Source organism: Rhinolophus ferrumequinum, chromosome 17 (genome assembly GCF_004115265.2).
Source record: "Rhinolophus ferrumequinum isolate MPI-CBG mRhiFer1 chromosome 17, mRhiFer1_v1.p, whole genome shotgun sequence".
Classification (NCBI taxonomy): Eukaryota; Metazoa; Chordata; class Mammalia; order Chiroptera; family Rhinolophidae; genus Rhinolophus; species Rhinolophus ferrumequinum.
The window spans coordinates 9,963,883-9,987,816 of record NC_046300.1 but is presented as its reverse complement, the minus strand read 5'-3'; the positions used below and the strand labels follow the sequence as shown (position 1 = coordinate 9,987,816).

At 48.0% G+C, this 23,934-nt stretch overlaps 1 protein-coding gene across 4 annotated transcripts in view; it reads right to left on the bottom strand.

Moving 5' to 3' along the window:
- The window catches only part of ZDHHC3 (zinc finger DHHC-type palmitoyltransferase 3), a 41,109-nt gene extending 17,200 nt beyond the window's left edge, over positions 1-23,909 (bottom strand). Inside the window, exons 1-2 of one of the 4 annotated variants that reach the window (XM_033132175.1) lie at positions 23,668-23,909; positions 7,917-8,246 (exon numbers count right to left, since the gene is read on the bottom strand). In XM_033132175.1, coding sequence (XP_032988066.1) covers positions 7,917-8,222 — 306 coding nt within the window. In that variant the 5' untranslated portion in view covers positions 8,223-8,246; positions 23,668-23,909. The remainder of the gene's footprint in view (positions 1-7,916; positions 8,247-23,667) is intronic. The other 3 variants (XM_033132176.1, XM_033132177.1, XM_033132179.1) reach the window with 3 other exon arrangements.
- Between the last annotated feature and the right edge of the window lie 25 nt (positions 23,910-23,934).

The window sequence follows — 23,934 nt, the reverse complement described above, 5'->3', positions numbered from 1 at the left end:
AGCCACAAACGGAAGTCTCTATTATTACATGTACAAGGGCAAAGCACGGAGGCACATCATCCCCAAGGAGACAAAGCAGTGGGGCTGAGTTTTCCTAAAAGAAGGCCCAGGTTGGGTTCCCCCCACCCCCGATACCTGGTTTTTAAGGTCCCAGCCACCAGAATTTGCTGTAAACCTCAGGAGGCCCCACATAAAGGGCTGCGAGAGGAAACCCCTCCACTGCAAAGGGCAGTCTGAGCTCTCACGTGGTCTTCTCGTTGTCACCTGCTACTGCACCCCAAGATCGGAGAGGAGGCACCATGGAACAGCTCGGCCTTTCTGAGAGTTGGTCCCCCCAGTGTGACCCATTTGCGTAAATCTCCTGCCCATTCCCGTCTAGGTAAGTCCCCATCTGCCCCGGGAGCCCGTCTCTTAGAGCCAGAGACCAGCAGTGCCAGCCCTGGGACAGGAGTCTGTGACACAGGCACTTTCCAGGCTCTGCCTCAGACGTCTTTTTCTTTCTTTTTTTAAAAAAAGAATATGCTCTTCTGGGCTTATGTCCACCAATTTCAGAACTTCCTGTTATTAGTTCATGATAGGGAATTTTGTTCTGTCCGAAGGCAGGGAGCTGGAAGGCCCACTGAGACATCTGCCAATGGCGTCAGGCTTGCATTACTGAGACACCCCGCCCCCCCATTCTTAAACCTCTCACAGGGATGGCTCAAAGCACCTCACTGCAGCCTGGCAGGCCAAAATTCCTAACTCTGCCCCTCATTTCCTAAGTAATACTTGTTCATGATTTTAAAAGACATACAGATGAGAAAATTAAAAGGGAAAAACCCACCCTTTGATTCTATATCACCCAAAGAGAAGTACTATTAGCATTTTGGAGTATATTCTTCCAGTCTTTTCTCTGTGCATATGGTAAGTTAAAAACATTTTTAAAAAGCTACAGACCCACACAGATGCTCACATGCTTCTAAAATATTTGTTCGGCCCTAGTGGGATCCATTTAAATCTAGGAGAGGGAGGTGTGATATGGCTGCATCCACCGTGTCCCTTGGGGGCTAGCCCAAACTCCCGGTGCCTTCCTCGGCCCCTCCGTACTTCCCTTTCTATCTGAGAGAAACTCAGCGTAAACCCCTCCTAGTCTGCAGCTCCCTGCCCCCGCCCTAGACGCACAGGTACCCACCGTCTCGGAGCACAAGGGTTCCAGGGCATCCTGACCCTCAGGGGCCCACACTATCACCTCAGGGCTTTTCCCTCGTGGGAGAGCAGACTCCGACTCTCCCTCCCCGTCAGGGCTAAGCGTCTTGCTGTCTCTGCTCACCTCTCACTTACTCTAGTTCACTGCTCACTGCCACCTGCGGCCTCCACACCAGAGAACCGCTCTCACCAGGTCACTGAGCAACTAACTAACCCCCTGTGGTCCAATCCAACGGTTGATGCTTAGCCCTCACCTCCCTGGGGTCTCCTCACGGGCCCCCAGCCCCTCCTCTCTGGATCCCCATGTCTCCCCTTCTCTCGTGCACCTGCCCATCCTGGATACTGACGTTCCTCAGGGTCCACCACCAGCCCCCCCCATGTGCACCCCACCCCCCAACACCCTTCCCCTCTCACCACCCAGTGGCGATGCACGATCGCCAGCTCCAACTCAGACCTCTTTTCGAGCTGCACATAATTCCACCTGATTGTTCAAAAGGAATTAAAAGCAACCCCCCAAATTAAATATGCTAGAACTGAACCCATTACCTTCTCCCCAAACTGTCCCTGCCCTGCTCCCTTCCCTGGCCCGTGGCACACCCCCCTGCCCTGTCATCCTGGTACAAGGATGGGGGTCACCCCCAACCCTTCTGCCCACAGCCTCACCTACCTCCCCGTGTGAATTTGGCCCCGACCGGGCCTGGAGTCCCCCATCCTCCCTTCTATGTCATGGCCTGCGTTCAGCTCCACTGTCACGTGCCCCGGATTCTAGGGAATCTCTGAGGTCCTCGGGCCTCCAGTCTCTCCCTCGATCCTGCAGCCCCCCCTTTATCCCTTCTCCCCACTACATTCTGGAGTAAGCTTTCTAAAACATGAGTCTGATCATGTTCTCTTTGCCCAAAACCTTTCGCAGGCTGCCTGGGGCCTTCACCTGGCACAGAGTCCAAGCCCTGGGCAGGCTCAGAGAAGGCCCTGGACCACCAATTCACTGTCACCTCCTGCCCCAGACAGTCGCGCCCTGTGACTTCCCAGCTTTCCAGGGAGAGCCCTCAGGAGCCCTGTGTTAGCACCTCCCTGCAGTCTGTCAGGACCTCCTTGCCTCTTGCACCCAAACCAAAACCCACTCAGGTCACCCCCTCTGCCTTTCCCCGGTGGCCCAGGCCACTCCCAGGTCAGAAGCCCTCACCTGGCCTTTGTGCTCCCACGACCTGTACTTGTCGTATAACAACTATCACTTGGTTACACATTTAATGAATCTCTCCTACACAACTATAAATTCCTGGAAGACGGAGAGAATGCCTTTCAACTCGCAGCCCAGGGCGTTGCCCAGGGCCTGGCACGAGCCTGCAGTCAATAAATCGAAGGTGAATAATAATGATGACACAACAAACATTGAGAGCTTCCACGCTGGCACAGTTCTAAGTGCTTTACTGTATTTTGCCAGTTAATTCTGACAATAAACCTTCGAGGTAGAGACTGTGATCTTCCTCATTTTATACTTGAGGTAACTAACGCAGAGAAATGAAGCAACTTCCCAAGATCACGCGGCTAAGAGGTGGAGCCAGGTTTCAGACCAGGCAATCCCCGGCTCGCACCCATGCGCTACCAGAAGACAGCTTACGTATTTATCAGATATTTTTATTAAATGACTTGAAGAGGCTTTGTTTTAGGGCCTCGATGCTGTAATACCATTTTCCTGCCAACAACTGTATCATCACACTACCATGATTCAAACAGGCCTAGGAAAATAAGGCCTGTTTCAGTAAGAATCTAGGATGACAGGACAATGCAAAAAGGACACAATGGAAAGCAACGGAGACAGGTTCCAAAGAAACACCAGTGGTGCCGAGGACTCAACTTTCCCATTCGTTTCAAGCAACAAGGATGAAACTTGCTCAAATTGCTCCGGGGGCCACGGGATCCAGGCGTGTGCTGGTCGGGGCGCTCTCACAGTTCTGCCAGAACGCGATGACCAGCGCCCCAGGCCTGTGTCACAAGGTCGCCTGTCTCCTCCACAGACAGGAAGGAGGCAGCTAATCCCCAACTGGCCGTTCTCCTCTCTGTGGAGCCAGATGCTAGAGTTTTCAGTCGGCATTTGTTTAAGTTGCTCAGTGGCAGGTCTGAGAAGTTGCCTGGCAGGAGAGAGAACGCAGCCCCTGACTCCAATGAACCCCGAGGCGAGGCACGGCCCCTGGCCTCACACAGGGAACGTGCAATACCCCTGGGCAAGGTGGGCACGGCGCTTCTCTGGCTGCACCTGGCCCCTCACCTGTCACCCAGCATCATTGCTCCTCTGTGATCCCGACGGCCTGACGTCATGCTGCCATGCTGCTGGCCCCAGGAAATACCTGCTACTTGGTTCTTACACACTGTGCTCAGTAAGGTCACCGAGTGAGACTCCAGAAGGGAATACCAACTGCACGCTGGAATGAGCCCCAATAGGTCCCCAGATGAGTTTTGGCAACTGTGACCAAAATCAGTGGCCTGCAGTGGTCTGTCCGAGACAGTTGTGTGGAGTCTTCACAGGGCTGGGCTCAACAGGAGTGGCGGGCAGACAGACGGATTTTCTTTTCATTAGCAATGTGGTTAAATCGAATTGATTTATCGTCCTCCTTTTCTAAAATCTGAGATTTGAGATAATTTATAATGAGGTTAATAGATTATTAGGTCCAAAGAAAGGAGGGGCAAAAAGTGCTTGCTTATCATAAGCGTTTGCACAATTGCTGTGCTTGTGCAAACTTTGAGCTTCCTGGCAATCAGGACAAAAAGAAACAAGTGATGGCTCTCAGCTTTAAGCACCCTCTGGGAGAAAGACATCGTCCCAGATCTACAATTTAAAGGGAATCCCTCAGGAGTCCTAAGGGAGTTCAGAGGATGAGGAATTAAACTGTATTTGTAACTGGAAAAGAGAAAGTGGTGAGACTGGGAGAGGGAGGAAAGGAGAGGGAGGGGGTCCAGGATAAATGTCTGTGAGTTCAGGCTGTTGTCGAGGGCTGCCTCCTCTGAGCCACTCCCGCCCTCCAAACATCGGAAGTGTTTCAGGAGCACAGAGAGAGCCTCTGATGAATTACACAACCTCAGAGCAGGCAAGGAGAGAGCACCCCGAGATCCAACACCAGTCTGACCTGTACTCAATGCCACCTCCAGGCCAGCCCACCTGCCCAGTGAGGCACCTACCTGTCCCCTTCCCTCTTTCCAGGCCTATATCCCTTTTATCCCATTTCTCCAATGGGAGCTTCCCCTCTGAGGGGGCAGCTTACACATTTGTCAGTCATTTCCCTCTTCCCTTTTCTGTTCAAGCTCTATGTGGACCCATGTACTATTACATGAACCCATGTACTAAATGCCAGCTTAAAGGGTCCAGAAAACTGTGGTGGTTGCAATTGTTCTGATGTTACATTTGAAATAAGAATTTCAAAGCTGGAAGTGGTACAGTAACTATTTGAGGAAAACTATTAGATCTTTTTTTTTAACTAGTAATACTACAAAACCAAAATGATATACAATGTATATACATTGTTACACATGGTTTATAACCTTAGGATGTAACTTTCTCTGAAAGTTACACACAAACATTATAATCCTATTAGGGAATTCCTTAGAACCCTGCAGTGACGCCTTTCTAAAAACAGACTCCCCTGCGGCGTCAGTAAGGAACCCCTACTCGATCTGCTTTCAGTGTGAGATCGGGGCTCCCGCTTCTGCTCTTGGAAGCTCTAGCTACTGCAGCTCCCCATCTCCGTGTACACACTTGGTTTTGCATAGGATGTCACATGCTGGGAGTGGGGAGAGGCAGGTGGTGGCAAGGAGAGCAGAGACGCGGCCTGTCTACAGGACATGCTTTGCATTGCCCCCCTTAACAATGGTAGATATTTGACAAGTGCTTCATTTTTTTGCCCAGTTTTCTTTGGGGCCACCAGCAAAACAGCCCTATGAAAAGTTGACTGCGTTTGGGATACAGTCTATGGCTCTCATTCATCTGGGATCGGAAGCCAAGCAACACACCACGCTGAGGGTCATTCCCTGATTCACGTGCCTTCGAGAAACCAATCACCTCTACACTCCACTCTCTGATCCAGACCCTCCACCAGCCCCAGACCTGGCTGGCTATCTGCTACCCACCTGGCATCTCTGCTGACATGTAATATAGACATAGTTTGGCCAGAACAAAAGCCTTGATTTCCTTTCTAAAATCTATTTTCCCCAGACTACGATTCAATAAATGGCACCAGCAACCCTCCAGCTGCTCAGGCCAAGACCACCCTGGAAGGCACTCTACGATGTCTCTGCATTCTGTCAGCTCTTCTTTACGGAAGGTCTCAGGGATGAACCTGAGGGCCTCATGAGAGCTTTAAAGCATCCCAATATCCTGGGTTCCACCCCAGACAAATTAGAGTAGGCTCTGGGGGTGGGGGCATGGCTCAGTCAGCAGTACTTTTTAAAAGCTCCCCAAGGGATTCTAACGTACAGCCAAGTTTGAGAATTAGTGGCTTAAAATATATCCCTTCTCTCCAGCGTCACCACTCCCACCTTGGTCTGAGCCACACAGCTCGTGTGGACCAGTGCAACACGTCTCATCTTCCTGCTTCTATTACTCCCCATCCAACTCCCATCCCAAGCACAAGGCAGGTCACATCGTGCCTCGGATGGCTTCCCAATGCACTGAGAATAAAGACCAGCGTTCCCCTCAGGCCCACAAGGCCCTGCGTGATCTGGCTTCTGCAGCCTCCCCACCTCTTCTAGCCCATCCCCACTCACTGTGCTTCGGTCACCTGGTCTTAGACCTGTTTCTCAAATACCCACGAGCTCCCACCTCTGGGCCTTTACCGCCTCTCTCCTCTTCCTGGAAGGCTCTGCCCTCAGGCTTTCATTTGCCGGACTAGCAACCGCACGTCGCTCAGGTCTCAGCTCCAATGGCACCGCCTCAGAGAGGACTTCTCAGACCACCTTGATGTAAAGTCGTCCCCTTGGCCCCTGATCACACTGCTTCACTGTCTTTACAGCACTTGTCACTTTCTGAAGTGACCGAGTTCAATCACCTCTGCTGCCTCCCCCCCTGTGAGGATGTGAGTTTCACGAGCGCAGGGGTCCGTCTGTCTGCTCACTGCAGTAGCCACTGCTCAGAATGGAACCTCTCCCACAGGAAACCTCTCCCTCAATAAACAGCCATTCATTTTGTCCCGCCCATCAGTGCCCCCAGGGCTCCTCCTCACTGCTGCCAGAGTGACCCTTGTGAAGTGACAATCTCCTCACTCTTTTGTTGAACATCCTCAGGGGCTCTAGAAGGCCCCTCAGCATGCCCACCCACACACCAGCGCATGCGCTCACGTACACCGCTCTAATAAAAACTGGCCTGGCATCACCTCCTCCAGGCAGCCACCCCAGCCTGGATTGGTTAAGCTCCCCCTCCCCTGCTTGCTCTTCCTCAGCAACCCTGCTTCCTTTCGCCACAGCAAGGGAAAGCTACATCCAATTCCAGGACCTTAACCACACAGGTTGGCCTTGCCCACCTTCTCTTTTAGACAGAGGGAACCTTGAAGGTAGGAATGGTGCCTGGGGCTTAACAGAAACTAAATGATAAGTGAGCAAAATCCTATCTTTTATGCCCGTGTCCCCAACACCAAGGGCATCATAAACATTTCGGAATGAACCCTTAACTTGTTTCCAGTAGGACCAAGTGGATGCTGTTGGGAAAACTCTGTAATACCCTTGAGTTTTGGGACACTTCCGATTGTAAGCAGGTACTTCATTTCCTTCAGGTGACAGCTGTTCAATGACCCCCAAGCAGCACTAGCTCTGGGCCAGCAGGCCCCGCCCCGCCCGCCCACAGGTGTGCGGAACTCCCCAGGCTCGTGCACCGTCTGGACTGGTGCTGCCAGGTGACTGAGCTGGGAAAGCTGCTTTCCCTCGGGATGGGACGGGTGAACAATCCAGCACCTGAACCAGCAAGAAATGGAGCCCTTCGGGAAGGGAACTAGCTCAGGACCCAGATCTTTACTGAGCTTTCCCTGGGGCTCACAGAAGGGAAATCTGCGAGATGCTTTCCCTTTCTTAATTTAAACACACTCACCCTCCCCAAACAATGAAGCCACAGGAGGTCTTTATCAAATACCGCCCTCCCGCTTTCCCATACAAGATAATGAACAGCAACAGAGGGTTTAACAGCAGGTAACGACATTCAACAGCCACTGGCACAGTTGGGTATATTTAGCTAAGTCACTGGCTTTCCCCACAGACATTCACCGGGAGGCACTTGCTTTGGCCTAAAAGAGGCTCGCCCAGGTTTTCAGGAAAAGATGAGCCGTGCCCAAACAAAGTGAAGGCCGTTTCCGTGCAGGTTCCTGGAGCTGGCTATGGCTTTCATTTCAAATCCACCCGGTGCCAGTCCTGTCTTCACTGCGAAGCTCTGTCCTGAAACCCCCATCATGCTTTCAGCTCCAGTCACCAGGCCCCGGGCTCCATGGTTACCTGACTGCACCTTTCTAACTAGAGGCGAGGCTTCCCCGGGACAGAACCCCTCCCACTGCAGGCTCCATTAATGTACACACCACTGTACGTATAGTATCTTCACCAAGACTGAAGGGCTGTGGCACAGATAGCACCCCCTCAGTGGGGCCCGAGTCCACTTGCCACCCCAGCCCTGGCTCTCCGGTTCTCCACATTCCTGAGGCCAGGGGGCAACATGCAGGCAGCGGGCACGCCAGGGCCAGAGGAGGAGAGTGTGACATACTCACGGGGTCCGTCAGCATGGCCCGGCAGTGGGAGGCCAGGGCCAAGAAGGCCAGCAAGTTGAACAGAATCCCGTTGATGACGCTGTACACGTAGTCTCGAGATGGAATCAGCATGACAAAGAGGACCACAAACTCCGCATACAGGACCAGAAACCAGGTGACAATGGCACAAGCGATGCCACAGCCGTCACGGATAAACCACATGGTTCCCACAGGACCAGGGTCGGGAGGCGGGATGCACTGCTCCGGCTGGAGGTATTCCGGCTTCCGCTCAATGTCTCGGAAGTGGTGGGTGGGCACAAGCATCATAAGCTATTCTGTCCATACTGGCATCTGGAAGAGAGAAGGAGGCCCCCTAAATTTACTGTTGTCTTGTCATCAAGGAGACTTGACCAAATTACCTGTCCAGAGTGAGCCAGGTGTATCTACATGTGAGCCTCCTGCAGAAAAGCTGCCTGAACCTTCTGTTCAGTTAAACCGTGAGTTCTCCTCCGTCTTGAGCATCAGCTTTGGGAAATCTGGCCACCTTGCCTACAGCCTTCACGTGACAGATAACGGAAAGGGAGCCTTCCAAGGGCAAATGCCTTGCCCAAGGTCAGCCAGAGCAGGTCTCCTTGTTTTTAGGAACCTACTGGGCAGACAGCATCTCAGAGGGCATGTTCAAATAGGGACCTAACAGACACGGCGGGGGGCGCCCAAGCCCGCTGGGAGCACTCTCTCCGCTGGGAGCACTCTCTCGGCAGTAACACCGCTGCCTCTATGCCCAGGACAAGCCCAGAGCTGGACGCTGAAGCTGCCTGCAGTTAACAGGGTTGAGTAGGAAGGAGTAGTGGTCCCAGGAGGAGTGCTGAGCTTCAACCATGAAGACGCTGTAACTCACCGTACTGCTAACTAGTGGTAAAGGCAAAGCGTCACCGGGATGGGAAAGATGCTGAAACAAGCCCGGGGTGTGAGCCCTACGGCCCAAAGGGCTTCTTTTCCAGGGAGAAGAGACTCTGAGTTCTGTTTTTTGTGGGTGAGGGGGAGAAGTGTAGGAATGGGGGGCAATGGGTCCAAGGATGATCCTCCACCCCCTGGCTGAGGGCTCTGTGAGCTTTTGTCTCCTCACCTGTGAAAATAACACAGTCCAGCCCCAGCCACCCCCTCACCGGGTTGGTGTGAGGGTTGAGGGAGTTGGGGGTGCTGGTGAGGAACTCTAGACTGTGACCCCTGGATAGACCAGGCTGTGCACACGTGTGCTCCCCAGGGAGGGCCCCTTCCTTCAGAAACACGTGCCTTTCTTCCTCACACTGTAGCTCGAGTCCTTGCAGACAGTGGTGAAGTAACTAAGGCCCAACAGTGGAAGTCTGTCCCCAGCATGTGCTGCTGCAAGACGCGGCAAGTATAGACACCCCTCCTCTGTTTCTTTATCTTAAACTGTCGTCACTGCATCACAGCCAGGTTTCTCAGTCAGCAACTGTGATGGCTCCCCAATGGAGGTGACATGGAAAAGCCACCAGCAGCAAAGACAACGGCAAAGCAAGTGACACCTCAGGCTTCTGAAAACTCAAGTCACTTTCCAGCCGAGGAAATAATTCAAAAGCAGCACTGGCTGTGTGTGTTCTCCTGAAAACTGGTGGTTCTGCATCCAAGGTCAAGCTTCCCATGGTCGTGCTAGGTTATCCCCACCCTTTTGCCCAATTTTCCTTCATCCGCCACTGTCCTCACCCCCAAGAAAGAGAAAGCACTTGGACTGAATACAGCACAGTCATGAAAAGTAAAGATGTGTCCAGAAAGCTGAGAGGGCAGAGCAGGAACTACTACTCAGAATGAACGTTCTAGAGTCAAAAGTTACACAGACTAGTAATGAAGGAGGAAGGCCAGGATCTCTGCTCCCCGGGTGGCAAAGCAGGAACGGCTGAGAGGCAGTTAACTGTGTGTGCCATGTACTGTCCAAAGACACATCAACTCGACGGATCCTCGGAGTGCCCGTCCCACTCTGGGTACGCTGTGCTGGGAGCTGGGGAACAAGAGGTCATGACACTGGAATAATCGTCCAGGGGAGAGTAAAAGCGGTGGCTCCTGATGGTCCATCAACCAGAATTTCCCAGTGAAGCAACCCTGTGACCTCCAGAAACAGTGACACTTAGTGGTGGCAGTGACAATCCAGAGACCTTAAAAGATGCAGGGACACCTTCTGAAACACCAAAGAGGACAGCAGATGAGAGACCAGGAGTGTCTGGACCTCGACCTGTGCCCAGCAAATTCTAAAACGCTAAACTCTGTTCTACCAAAACCAAACAAACAAAAAGTTGAAATCCCACAATGATTCGAAAGCTGATTGAAGCCCAACAATTTGACAACCTCCAGATGCAGCCACTCTGTTGGTTTTTCTTGCTGCCGTAGGGATTTGTAGGCATGTCACCCACATTCTCACAATTACTGTCTAAACTTTAAACCAATGAAGTTTGCTTTTGCATGATAATGGCCGAGCTGAGTAGCTCTGATGGAGAATGCGTGACTAGACGGCCTACAGTATTTACTCTCTGGCTCTTTACCGCAGTTTGCTGGTTCTGGGCAGTCGTCACTCATCCCTCCTCCTGCTCCCCCTGCAGAACAGCTCGGTGTGACGGAGACGGTCAGTTACAGTTCACACCACCCGATGCCTCGGTGACAGACAGCATAGCCTCTGGCTTCTGCAGCCTGAGGATCCTCTCTCCATAGCCTGTGGACTCCATCAAACTGCTCGCTCTTCAGTGCTCACAAACGGTGTGGTTTTCAGAAACAGAGGATGACTGCAGACATGTTTTAGAGCAACGCTCCCGTTTAGATCCTTCCTGTACATTCAGAGTGGATGACTGTGTTCTGTCCTCTGACAGTGGCCCCTTCTTGGTTCTATGTACGGCAAGGGCTCGAGTAAACCAGAGTTCTGTTTCACAGGTGGGGTTTTTCTGAGAAATAGACTCTTCCAAGAGTAAATTTCCCAGGGAACGGTGGCTAGTTCTTAAGCAGAAATACATTTTAAGCATTCGGATGGTTAAGATGGAAATCTTAAAAAGAAAAGAAAACCAGATTTCCTAGCGGTTCCTGTGTTAAGTACACCACCACCCACTTCTTTGGAAGGATTCAGAGCCCTTACCAGGAAGCTCAATCACTGGATGTGTGAGGCAGCGATGTCCTTAGGGGGATGGGGTCCCCTGGGCTCCCCACTCGCACCCACGGGCCTGTTCACACTATTTTAATTGTAATTCCAGCATCTCCTTTGTCCCTTCTCCATTTCTATGTCTGCAGTTTCCAATCCTCCCAGCATCCCCTCTATTTCCCACTGCTAACTGGCTGTGGACTGGACAAGCAAATGAAACAAAGTCTTGTCAGATTCGTTTGTCTGTAAAAGAAGGGGACTCGGGGAACGCCTGCTATGCTCTCCCGCCAGCCGGTTCGTTAGTCCGGAGCCCGGCACGCAGGAGCCCTCACACACGTGTGTTCATACCTGAGCACATGAGCAGCGTGCATGAGCCATGTGATCGCAGGCCCACCTCGTGGAGCCCTGTCTGCTCACCTTCAGGGTGGGGGCCATATTCCAAACGGTGGAGGTCCACCAAGTAGGACCCTGAAGGCGGTGGACTGTGACTCTTACTCAAGCAGCCAGAATGGTCCACCTTGGACAATGTGGGACCAAAGCGTGTACAGAGGAGCTCTGTTTTCCCACTGCCCCTCAGGGTGAGAGAACCTGTGATCGGGAGAGCACCCTGCCAAGGGCACTCCTAGCAGAGCCAGACACTAACCTTTGAACTGACGGACACATTCCACCCCACACTTTAGAGTTTCAAAATCTCCCAATGAAAACCAGTCCAGGCGCACTGCTAGGAAAAGTTTGCTTAACCCTCAGGCCGCCCCAACAGCAATGCAAGTGGCTTTCCAATCAGCGTGTGTTCCTTACATTAGCCAACTGAAAATCTGAGAAATATGGGGAAAGAAAATCACCTTGAAACAGTACTCACTCCCTTCACTCTGCCCCCAATAAGTACAGAAAAGGCAAATATTTACCTCTTCTTTTTCTGTTTTGAATTTGGGAAACTGCACCCTTGGGGCTGAGTGGCTCTTGGCCAATGATTCGCCCCCACATGAGTCCTTGCTTGTGAGGAGCTGGGCGGGACTGGGTGCTCAGGTCGTGGGGCAGGGGGCACACAGGCTGGTGCGCCCCTGAATGCCCAGTACCACTGCTGCCAACCAGCTCACACCCTCAGCAGGGCTGGCTCCTCCAGTGCCCCCCTCCCGGCCCTTCCTCCCACTCCCTTGCCGTGTGCTCTCTAACGTGTCCTCACTTCGTTTCAGTTCAACCCAAAAAGACCTTTAGGGAGCAGCCACTGAATGCAGGGACTTGTGCTGGGCTCACACTAGGAATAAGGATGACAGTGATGTGTGTGCTGCCAGGTCGGGCGCCGCCAGTCCCCTCTCCCAATCCGGTAAGACCAGTCTCACTTGCTTTTTTCCTACTAACCTGCACGTCCCATTTGTTTAGCTTTGTAGCTTGGTATCTGGCACAAGTATGTGCCAGAGTAAGTGGATACATAAATCAGACAGATACACCCCACAATAATCCTAACACATAGATTTCTAATGACTAGTTCAACAGAGAGGCAAATAATAACCCCCAAAACCCAGAAGTGAGATAAACAGCTTTTTTCATGGCCAGGACTTCTGAAGGGGTAGGATCTCAGCAGGGCACGGTGCCAGGTGAAGTGCACGCTTAGATAAAAGCAGGGGGGCGAAGAGAGGGAGGACAGACCTGGCAGAGAGAGTGCAGGTGCTGGAGGGGGGCTGGACAGGCAGGCCTGTACGAAATATCTGTAAACAGACTGGTTCAATAAACTCAAAATTAGGCACAAGTATTTCCTTTGGCTTAGAGAATAAGGATCATCCAAATACTCAAAAAATAAAAAAATAAAGGATTAAGCTTTTTGGATCCCTACTAGTGAGATCTACACAGTTAAAACTCAATTTCTGTTTCATCAACTCCTTAGCAGACATCATGAACATCAGCAAGGTATTAGAAACCCTTAAATAGGAGGCTTTCAATTAGGTCAAAATTTGTTTCAGGTGAATATTTAACATTTTAATAAACCTAGTATTATGTTGGATTTCTGTGGGGGGGCTGGTCCGATATCCTCTTGAACTTGCCCTAAAGATGGGATTCTCACCTAAATGAATTTTCACTAGTTAGCTCAGTAAACAATCACTTGAAAGGGCCACTTAAAGGTAGCATCTTTTCTGCTATTTCTATTATAATCCTGGATTGAAATTCATCCTAATGATTATATCAACAACCTTCTATGGTTTAAATCCTGTGGTCTTAAGAACATAGTGTTTACCTTTTACAATTTCTCACATTTCAAAAGTGACAGATTTAGTATTCACAGGCCAGCCCCACAACTTCAAAGATGAATAAATGGGCCACGCCCTGGACGCTTTAGAAACGGATCTGATCAGATAGAAAATTAATTTATTTGGGCTATAATATTTTAATTTGTGTAAGGATCCAAAAGGATTGTAAATTTTATACCGATTTTTAGATGATTCTCAGAAAAACGAAGAATGAACCATGAATCACTATGTTTGAAATGTTTCATAAAAAAACCAGAATGAGTCACTACGTTTTCCAAAAGGTGTGGTCCAAAGGAAAGGAACCGTATCGTCTGCATCACACCTTGCCAGCCAAGGAAGGTGTCCAGACAGGCAGAGCTTGCTGGCCTTTTCTGTAAAATTTTTACCAACGAGTCTACATTGTTCCTCCCTCTTGCCTCTTATCTCTGTCATACTCAACCTTCAACAAAAAAACTTGAAAAAGTAAAATACTGCACCCCCAAACCAAATGCTACACACATTCAAGTTCACTGAGGGGACAAGGAAGTGGTAAGTTAAATTTGCCTTCTTACCTCATAACCGGCCACCTCCTTATAAAACCCACTCGTGTACACACTCCACTCCTAACAATGGGCCTTCATTTCAGAAAACAGTTTGGGATTTGGAGAGCTCATGGAGGCTGACAGTCTCTCTACTTAGTACAACTGACTATTTAATGTACTACAATAGGCTAGTTTACCACCTTCCGGCTTCCTAGAACTACTAAAAAAAAATACACACCCACCTATAGGATGACAAAATATGTGTCACAAACATTAAGGACCAGTAGAAACAACCACTCATTGGGGTAACGCATTCTGCTTTCCCTTTTTATGGATGTGCTTTATCCTATGTTGCAACAATGAGAAAAATTAATGAGACAACTTTAAAAGAAGACCACGCATAAGATTGATTGGCAAAACAAAAAAAAATTACTGAGTCAGAATTTTAGGGACGATTTCATAGGTTTTAGTCAAACTCTTCTGTTTGACAGAAGAGGAAATCAAAGTCCATTTGAGATTTTTTGTCTAAAACATAAGATTTTGGACAAAACCTGCCGCGCTGTCTGCAGGAATGGAGACAGACACCAGGGTTAACTGAATGCCAATTATGACGGAGGACTCATAGAAAGCAGCTCCTTTCAATTCTTATAACAACCCAGCACCGTCGCTTTTATTATTCATGGCACAGAAGGAAAGAGTGGGGTGCAGAGGTTTGGGATATTACCCCCAAATCTCTCAAGGTCATACAAAGTGAGGAGTGGATTTAAAACCAGCTCTGCTTGCCACCAAAGACCACATTTTGAGCACAGCACATGGCTTCTTCTTCTTTTCATTTTTTTGCAAGAGGAGAGGAGGAATGAGCAAGCCGGAAACACGAGTTCTACTTCCTACTTCCTCATACACACTTGACGGACCCGAGGAGAAGTCACTTCAACCCACCTTTAATGTCGTCTCTGAAGTGAGCGGGAAGGACTAGCTCTCCAAGCTCTGCGACTCATTTCTAACAACCCAAGAAATGGACTCTAAGCAGACTTTCCTTCCACTAGCTACTGGGAGCCTATAATACCGATGCTTTAAAAATAAAAAAATAAAAGAGCATTCTTTCTCCTGTGAGCAATTTTACTTCTGTCAGCTGTCTCTTTAATGGACCATACTTGTGCTAGGCTAGCTGACCTCTTCCAAACTCTGGTCCAGCCTGTTCTACAGATGGGTAAAAACACAAAGCTCAAGGAGTCCACTGATTTTTCATAAACTGTTTAGGGTGGCTAACTTTCTTTCCAGGTCTAATGGGCGATGTCTACTAGTTGCTTTTGCTGCCATCTCCTGTATTAACTCTTCCTTCCACGAAGTCTGCAGCCTAGCAGGAAAATCTTTATAAAGGCAACAATATATTACTGATCTAGCTCCCCAACTAATATCTGTCCATGAATGGGACACTCTCAGAGGTTGTAGAACCCTTTGTAATTGGGTGCACCACCCCACTTGACACTGAACTGCCTTCTGGCCTCCGTCACCGTAGGTTCCAAGATGGGCATTTGGCTTGCCTGTTGCTACAGTGTGGGATGTGCTGCGTGGAGAGTGGGGCCCGACTCTTCCTGAAAGTCTATTACCTGCCAGCTACTGCGCTGTACGCTACATACACCTCATCCTGTTTGATCCTCAAGTCTACTATGTCTTTTTTTTTTTTTTAATTGGGAAATATTGTGTTTCTCCAGGGCCTGTCAGCTCCAAGTCGTTGTCCTTCAATCTTAGTTTCAGGGGGCACATCCCATGCGGGAATTGAACCGGCAACCTTGTTGTTGAGAGCTCGTGCTCTAACCAACTGAGCCATCCGGCCGCCCCTCTACTATGTCTTGTAGGTATAAATCTGGAGTTTCCTACCCCTTTTTAGAGATGAGGAAACTGAGGCATGAAAAGATTTGCCTAAGTTCATACTTCTAGGAAGCAGTGGAGACAGGACACACCCCCAATCCGGCTCTCATTTCAGAGCCTCACTAGAATCTTAGTTTTAAGTACTCACTACAATCACTAATTTTTCCCAATAACTAGCAAACAAAAGGGGGAGGGGTGCTGATGTGCCCACCAGTGACCGTGGGTTACTTACAGTTCAGCTCTCTTGCCCACACATGGTTATGCAGAAATGGCACCATCCGGAGGGCCATGTGCAGCAGCATTCACAGACCACAGGCCTGAACTTTCGCATCTTGTGCTGAGGTGGGGCCCTGGCTGAACACCAGCCAACACTGAGAAGACTGATCCTGCCTCACCCTAAGAAGCAGGAGGGCTGTGAGGCTTCAGCCAGGAGTCACTCTAAGACTGAGTCCCTAAAATCTGCTTCTGCTGGGGAACACTTCTGCTGGGGAACACTTTCTGGGGCCAAGTTCTAGCACACTACTTTTTCTGAGAGAAAGCCCACCCATGCTAGTCAGAGACCAACCAGAAAAGGGTCCCACCTAAGGGTATTGAAAATGGCACCTGACTCCACATTGTGCCACATGCAGACAAGCAGCCACTGTGACATCACCCAGGCAAGGGTTTGGGTTTTTTTAGGGACTAAAAGCTAACGTGCTTGGAGGGATCAGAAGAGGAGAGAATGCGAGAACTAGTTACTGCAACTACACCAGGCTTCAAGAAGGGACACTACTTGAACAAATGATGGATCAGAGTGAAAATGAAAGGGAAAATTAAAAAGTTTATTGAGACAAATGAAAATGGAAACATAATGTGCCAGAGCCTATGAGATGCAGCAAAAGCAGTTCTAAGAAGTTTATAGCAATAAACCCCTACACTAAGAAGCAAGAAAGATCCCAAATGAACAACCAACTCTATGCCTTAAGGAACTAGAAAAAGAACAAACTGAGCCCAAAGTTAGCAGAAGAATAAATACTAGAGCAGAAATAAATAAAATAGAGAGCAGAAAAATAACAGAAAAGATTAACCAATGTTACAAAATGATACAAAATGAACATAAAAAATCAGTAGTGTTTCTATGTATTAACAATGAATTTTCTGAAAAATAAAGAAATCGATCCCATTTACAATAGCATCAAAAGTAATAGCATCAAAAGTAATAAAATACTTAAGAATAAACTTACTTATGAGGTAAAAGATCTCTACTCTGCAAACCACAAGACATTGATGAAAGAAATTAAAGCAGACACAAATAAATGGAAAAGTATCCCATGTTCATGGATTGGAAGAATTAATATTGTTAAAATGTCAACACGACCAAAAGCCTTCTAAAGATTCAATGCAATCCCAATTCAAGATTCCAATGGCATTTTTTACAGGAGTAGAAAAAAAGCACTCCTAAAATTCATATGAAACTACAAAAGACCCCAAATAGTCAAAAAATAGTGAAGAAGAAGAACGAAGTAGGAGACATCACACTTCCTGATTTCAAGTTATACTATAGGGCTACAGTCATCAAAACGGTATGAGACTGGCATTAAAAATAGACAAATAAGCTACTGGAACAGAATCAAGAGCCCAGAAATAAACCCAAGCATATCTGGTCAACTAATATTTGACAAGGGAGCCAAGAATACTCAATGGAGAAAAGACTGTCTTTTCAATAAATGGTGCTGGGACAATTGGATATTCACATGTAAAAGAATGAAACTGGACCCATATATTACACCACTCACAAAAATTAACTCAGAATGGATTCAAGACTTAAATGTAAGACCTGAAACCATGAAAGTCCTAGAAGAAAACACAGGAATAAAGCTCCATCATGTAAGTCTTGTAATGATTTTTCAGATATGACACCTAAGTCATAAGGAACAAAATAAAAAATAACAAGTGGGATTACACCAAACTAAAACACTTCTGCACAGCAAAAGAAACCATCAACAAAGAGAAAAGACAACCTATGGAATGGGGAAAAAAATCTGTAAACCATGTATCTGATAAGGGGTTAATATCCAAAATATATTTAAAAAACTCATACAACTCATTAGCAAAAAAACAACCCAATTAAAAAATGGGCAAAGGATCTAAATAGACATTTCACCAAAGATATACGAAAGGCCAACAGGTACATGAAAAGATGCTCAATATCACTCGTCATAAGGGAAATGCAAATTAAAACACAGTGAGATATGCCTGTTAGAATGGCCATCATCAAAAAGAGATAACAAATGTTGGCATGGATGTGGAGAAAAGGGAACCCTCGTACACTGCAGGTGGAATTGTATTGGTACAACCACTATGAAAAACAGTATGAAAGATCCTTAAAAAATAAAAAATAGAACTACCTACCTCATGATCCAGTAATTCCACTTCTGGGAATATATCCAAAAGAAATGAAAACACTAACTTGAAAAGATATCTGCACCCCATGTTCATAGCAGCATTATTTACAATAGCCAAGACATGGAAACAACCTAAGTGTCTACTGATGGATGAATGGATAAAGAAGTTGACACACACACACACACACACACACACACACACACACACACAGAGGAATATTATTCAGCCATTAAAAAAACGAGGAAATTCTACTATTTGTGACAACATGGGTAGACCTTGAAGGCATTATGCTAAGTGAAATAAATCAGACAGAGAAAGACAACTACTATAGGACCTCATCTACACGTGGAACCTTAAAACAAACAAACAAACAAACCCAAATTCCTAGGAAAAAAAAAGTTACCAGAGGATGAAGGTGGGAGGAGCAGAAATTGGAGGAAGGTGGTCAAAAGGTACAAACTTGCAGTTTTAAGCTAAATAAATAGGGAGGTAATGTACAACATGATGACAATAGCTAACACTGCTGTATCGTATACAGGGAAGTTAATCCTCTGAGTTCTCATCACAAGGAAAAATTGTTTTCCGTTTTTCTTTTTTTATTCTCTCTGTATGAGAAGATGGATGTTAGCTGAACCTACTGTGGCAATCATTGCACAATATCTGTAAATCAAACCATCATACTGTACACCTTAAACTTAGGTGTGTCAATTATTTCTCAATGAAACTGGAAAAAAAAAAAGAAGGGAAGCCAATTTTGCTTCCTGGCCTGTGCTGATCCCATTGATCCCAGGTACTGTACGTGGTCATGGAAGAGCAGAGCCTTGGGAGGAACCTGGGACCGAGGAAACGCCCACAGCCCCTGCCTACCAGGTGAGCTGCTCTCTGGCATCTGGTAGAGAGCTTGGAAGACAGACAGAGGCTAGTGCTAAACAGAATGGAGATGGCTTGGCCTCAAGAGGCCACACACAGTTCTACTCCGTCCCGCTGCTCATTAACCTCATGACTTCAGGCCCGGCAGGCAGTTACCATCCCTGGGCCTCCGCTTCCTCATCTACAAAACAACAGGGAAGATTGAGCTGATTGCTCAGGTCTTTTGCTGGCTGAGATTTTGATTCCTCCATTGTCAGGAATAAATTCAACCTTTTCTTTGTTAATTTCTTGGATTTTTATATGTTTATCAAACGCATCCCTTGAGTTCCTTTTCCCATTCTTTGTTAATATTAAAAAAGAAATGCACCAATAACTGTTAGCAATTTTCCTGAGCACGTTCAGTTTTCTCAATCAAATATGGCATCTAAAGTACCATTTCCTTTTGTTCATTCATTTAATTTTTTTTTCAGAGTGGAAAAAGCACTATCAAAATGCATCACATGTTACCAAGTGGTGAAAGAGAGAAGCCTTTTAAAAGCCAAAGTTAAACATGACCATTTTTCAATGTTTAAATATTTGCATATCCAGGATCTATTCTGACTTTTACAACCTGGTAAGATATGCATTTGAGGATAAAATGAGGCGTAGAGAGGTTAACTGACTTGCTCAAAGTCACAAAGCCAGTGTGTGGCGAAGTCCAGATCACTGGAATAAATGTCCAGTAGTCTTTCCACCATAGATCCTTATCTTCCCAACCAACCTGCCTTTCTAGATTCCCTGCTACTATTTCTTGGCTTAGAAATGCTCACTTTGTACATAACCAAGTTGAAACTTACTGCAACGGGACTGTACTTATCCCATTAGGCTCATTTTCCTAAGATGAAAAATCGATCCCACCCAAAGGCATTCCATTCCCACTGATCCTAACTCATTTCTCGGTAGCCCAGAAAATCCAGAGTTCAATCGCCAAGCCTCTACATACCAGGAAGGTTACAGTTTGTAGGAGATTGAAAAGATGGTGTTTTCCTGGCATTTCCTGGATGAGTGACTGAATTAGGTGGGACATGCAACTGTAGTCTTCTCACCTTCACGGTTCACAGCACCTTCAGAGCCAGGAATGACCCAGCCATTTGTCTCTGGAAATCTGCTTCCAAAGAGGAAGGCAAATAAAAAAATGCAAAAACAGGAAGAAAGTAGAGTCCACATGGGATTAACCATTTTTTCCCCCCAACAGATCAATATTCATACATCACTCCTCTATTTCTACTTCGGATTCTGTTGCTTTCTATGGCTGTGCTCTCAGGGTGTGTATGTGTCTTTAAATATTTCCAGATTTGCTCATTTGGAAACATGAGCCCCTTTTCTCACACATGCCCTAACGAAAGACATGGGAAGCACCCAGCCACTCACTCAAAATGAAACACACGTGAAGACCCTTCCTCTAAATGAGAATAAACTTTACCCATGTATTCATATCAATTTTTCTATCACTGTAATCACAAGTTATAATGTGTAGAGCAGCAAGACAGATACAGCCCTGCTGGCCAGACTGTGACAGGTTATAATGAAAATTCTTTAAGACAAGAAACAGGCAGGACAAATGCAAAGTGTTTAAAGGAAACAGATCTGTAGGGAAAACAGCAGCTCACTTTTGCTTTTCTGAGGTGCGAGGCTAATTGTGAAAATGCAAAGGAAAAGGCCTAAAACTTGGCTCCCTCTGTTTAAAGATTGGGAATAAAATGTTCGTTCCTCGGGCTTTTAGGAGCTCTCTGCAACTTCAGCACCACGGACGCAGCACGGCATCGAAGCTCTTCTGTCACCGGCTTTTACTGCTTTAATGAAGCAAGGCTGGGTGGGACAGATGGACTCCATCTCTGTAAGGTTCTCGTTGCCCGCTAGTGGCTCGCAGCAGCTCTTCACCTCTTGCCCTTGGTGCCTGGCATGCACAATTAGCACCTTATTATTGGCTGGCCTCTTGTCTAATTATCATGTGTCTCAATCGAGCAATATTTTATTGTCTTGTTCATGCACTAGCTCAAAGTGCCTGGGCTCCCCGGCTATAATAAATCCTAAACCCCTTTTAGGCAGGTGTGTGTTTTCAGTTTCTTATTACTTCAGGCCCTCGAGAACACAAGCGACTCTCGGGCACACAAACAAGTACTTCCTGATTGTTTGAAGAGCTCCTAGGTGTCTGTTGTGGGTGTAAGGCACGTGGTTGGAATCTGGGTCTCCATGCCATCTCCGTACCAGATCCATCGGCCTTCTCTGCCGTTGAGGGCTGTCCTCAGCTCCTCTAAGCTCCATCAGCCTGTATTTAACTGTTTCCCTTATCCAAAGGGGTTAGACATAGGAATTTCCCATTAGCACCACGTTCTATATTAGCTGTGCAGGGATTGGAGCTAGATTACCTGGTCTCAAATCCTGGCTCTGCCAGTTACGTGACCTGTGGCCTTGGTCAAGACAAGTAACTTCTCTGCACCTCAGTTTCCCAATCTGTAAAATAGGGATAATAGTATCTGTCTCGTAGAACTATTGTGAGGACTGAATCAGTCAATCTTTGTCAAGTGCTTGGTACATAATAAGCACTATGTAAGTTAGAGTTAAATAAAATTAATAGGGTGCAGAGGTTTAGAATAGACAGACCTACAAAACAGTATGCGCCCTAGAGAATCTGACAGTGATGGAAAAACAAGCTGGTTTAACAGAATAACGTGCCATCCTTGGCTTTTGGATTTTCTGGCTAACATACATTCTTTGAATGGCTTCAATAAACCAAAAAGGAACTCTGAATTTATGGGTTTTAAAAATGTCTAATGTATTATCACAACAAATGGGATAAAAATGTTCTGGCCGCACTGAAGTAGAACGATCAGTGAAGGTATCGTTGTTTTAGTAGAGAATGTAAAATGAATATTCTACTATTTATACCTCTCACACCTACTTAGCCTGTTAAGTCAGACATCATTCATAATATTACTTAGCAAATACTGCCAACCCTTCTCCAGCAAGGAACCTTTAGTCAGTTGTCGGGGGAACAGTTCAGATAGAGCTTTTATATTTTTTAAGACATACTGATTTTATATTGAGATGATTCCATGGTATCCAAACTCAGACTTTCCTTTCTGTGTCTTTTCTGATCTGTCCATTTGCTGCCACTTTTTAAATCCTTAATCCTCTTAGATATTCCAGCTACTAAAATTCCATGTCCAGGGTCTCTCTTTTCTGAGCAATCTCTACCACAAAATCCTGTTTTAACATCAGCATCCTCTGTTACCACAGAGTTCCTCACATGGGATCCAGGTGTCAAACCACACAGAAAAACGTCTATTGCCACAACAGATGGGGCACCTGTGTTTTCATTAGGGAGGAAATCCTTCCGGCTTCACCCTTCCGTTTCCCTGGAGGGCAAAGTCCAACCCTGCAATATGTCTTCCCTGTAGGTGCACCTGTAAAGAACTACGTAGAGACATAAGAAATAACTAATGTCTAGTCTACTAAGAAGTGATCATCTATTTTAGGAGCTTAGCAGTTTAGTGCTTAAGAAGGTGGACAGGTATTTCCTTTCTGCACCTTCCTCTGGCCCACCTCCCTGTCCCACTGTGCTCACTGGTGCCACCGTCATAGCTCTTAACCACCATGTTCTGTGATTATGGTGGCCCTGGAGCCTTCCCTTCTGCCTGGGGAGCTTCTCCGGGCAGACGTCGTGTTTCACTGGCCTTAGTGTTCCAAGCTAGCCCAAAGCCCACCCACAGCAAGATCCCAATAGTCATTTGGGAAACTATATTGAAGACAGTATCTGGGAAACACCGGTCGTTCTTTGGATGACCAAGCCATCAAGGGTTACTTTCACTTTTGAGAACAGGGAGGTTCCCCAAATACGGGACGTTTAGAAAAGTCATCAGATCCCCTCTTTGCTTCCATCACTTTCGGTTAACTTTCCTCCGTTTATCCACATGGCTCTGTTAAAATCTGTGCCATACCCTGTCTGCCCCGCCTTGCTGGGGCTCCTTCAGTGACCCCATGTCCACCTTGCAGGTATCCTTTCTGGACATTGGAGGCCGAGACTCCTACTCGGCCAGCACCTGGGCTTCCGCCCCGCCTCCCCGTCCCCTCCCGCCCCCAGCAGCTGTCCACAGCTCCCAGAAATCACCCCATCGAGTCAAGGCTTCCAGCCACCACTGAGAAGCGCTGGGGACGCCTGGGCACTGCGCCCCTCGCCAGCGCCGGTTACCAGGACTCTCCCTCCTACTCTCTTTGGGATCATACTCCGGCGACCACCCGGGGCAAGGGGATCCTGAAAGGTCCTGGGTCAGCGTTCGGTGAGAGAGAGAGAAAGAGAGAAATGGGGGGAGGGGGAATCCGTGGGGTGGACTGAGGACGCCTCGGGACTAGTGGGCATTCATTCCTGGCCCGGAACCTTTCCACCGAGAAGCTAAAAAGGGCTTCATCGCCTCTTCTTTTCAACCATCCTAGGGACCAGGAAAATGCAGGACCGGGCGGTGGGGGTAGGGAGACCGAGACAGCCCCCGGTCTGTAGGGGAGACAATCACCAAGTCCGCTTCCCCTCACTCCGGTGTCTCTCTCTCACACACACGCACACGACCTGCTACTTCCACTCCAGCTCTGAGCAATCTGCGTCGCGCGCCTCTCCCACTACGAGTCCTCCGGCTTCGGCCCCGGCCCCGCGCCTCTCACCTCACCCCAGCTTTTCCAACCAACTCCAGTTCCGCCTCCCAACTGACCGTGAAGTCGGAGGCAGTTCCCCAGTCCCAGGCCCCTAACGTGGCTCCCGCCGCGGCCTCCCCCTGCAGTCCTCGACCCGGGCCCCGGCTTCGGGCTGCAGCGATGGCTCCCCGGCACGAGGCCCCGCGGCTCCCTGGACTCTGCCAGACACGCGGCAGCGCGCAGGAGAAGCCCATGGAGCTCCCGGCAGTGGCAGCAGCGGCGGCTGCAGGAGCGGCCGCCGCGCAGGCTGATGACGCACAGGAGCGGGAGGCGCGGCCCGCGCG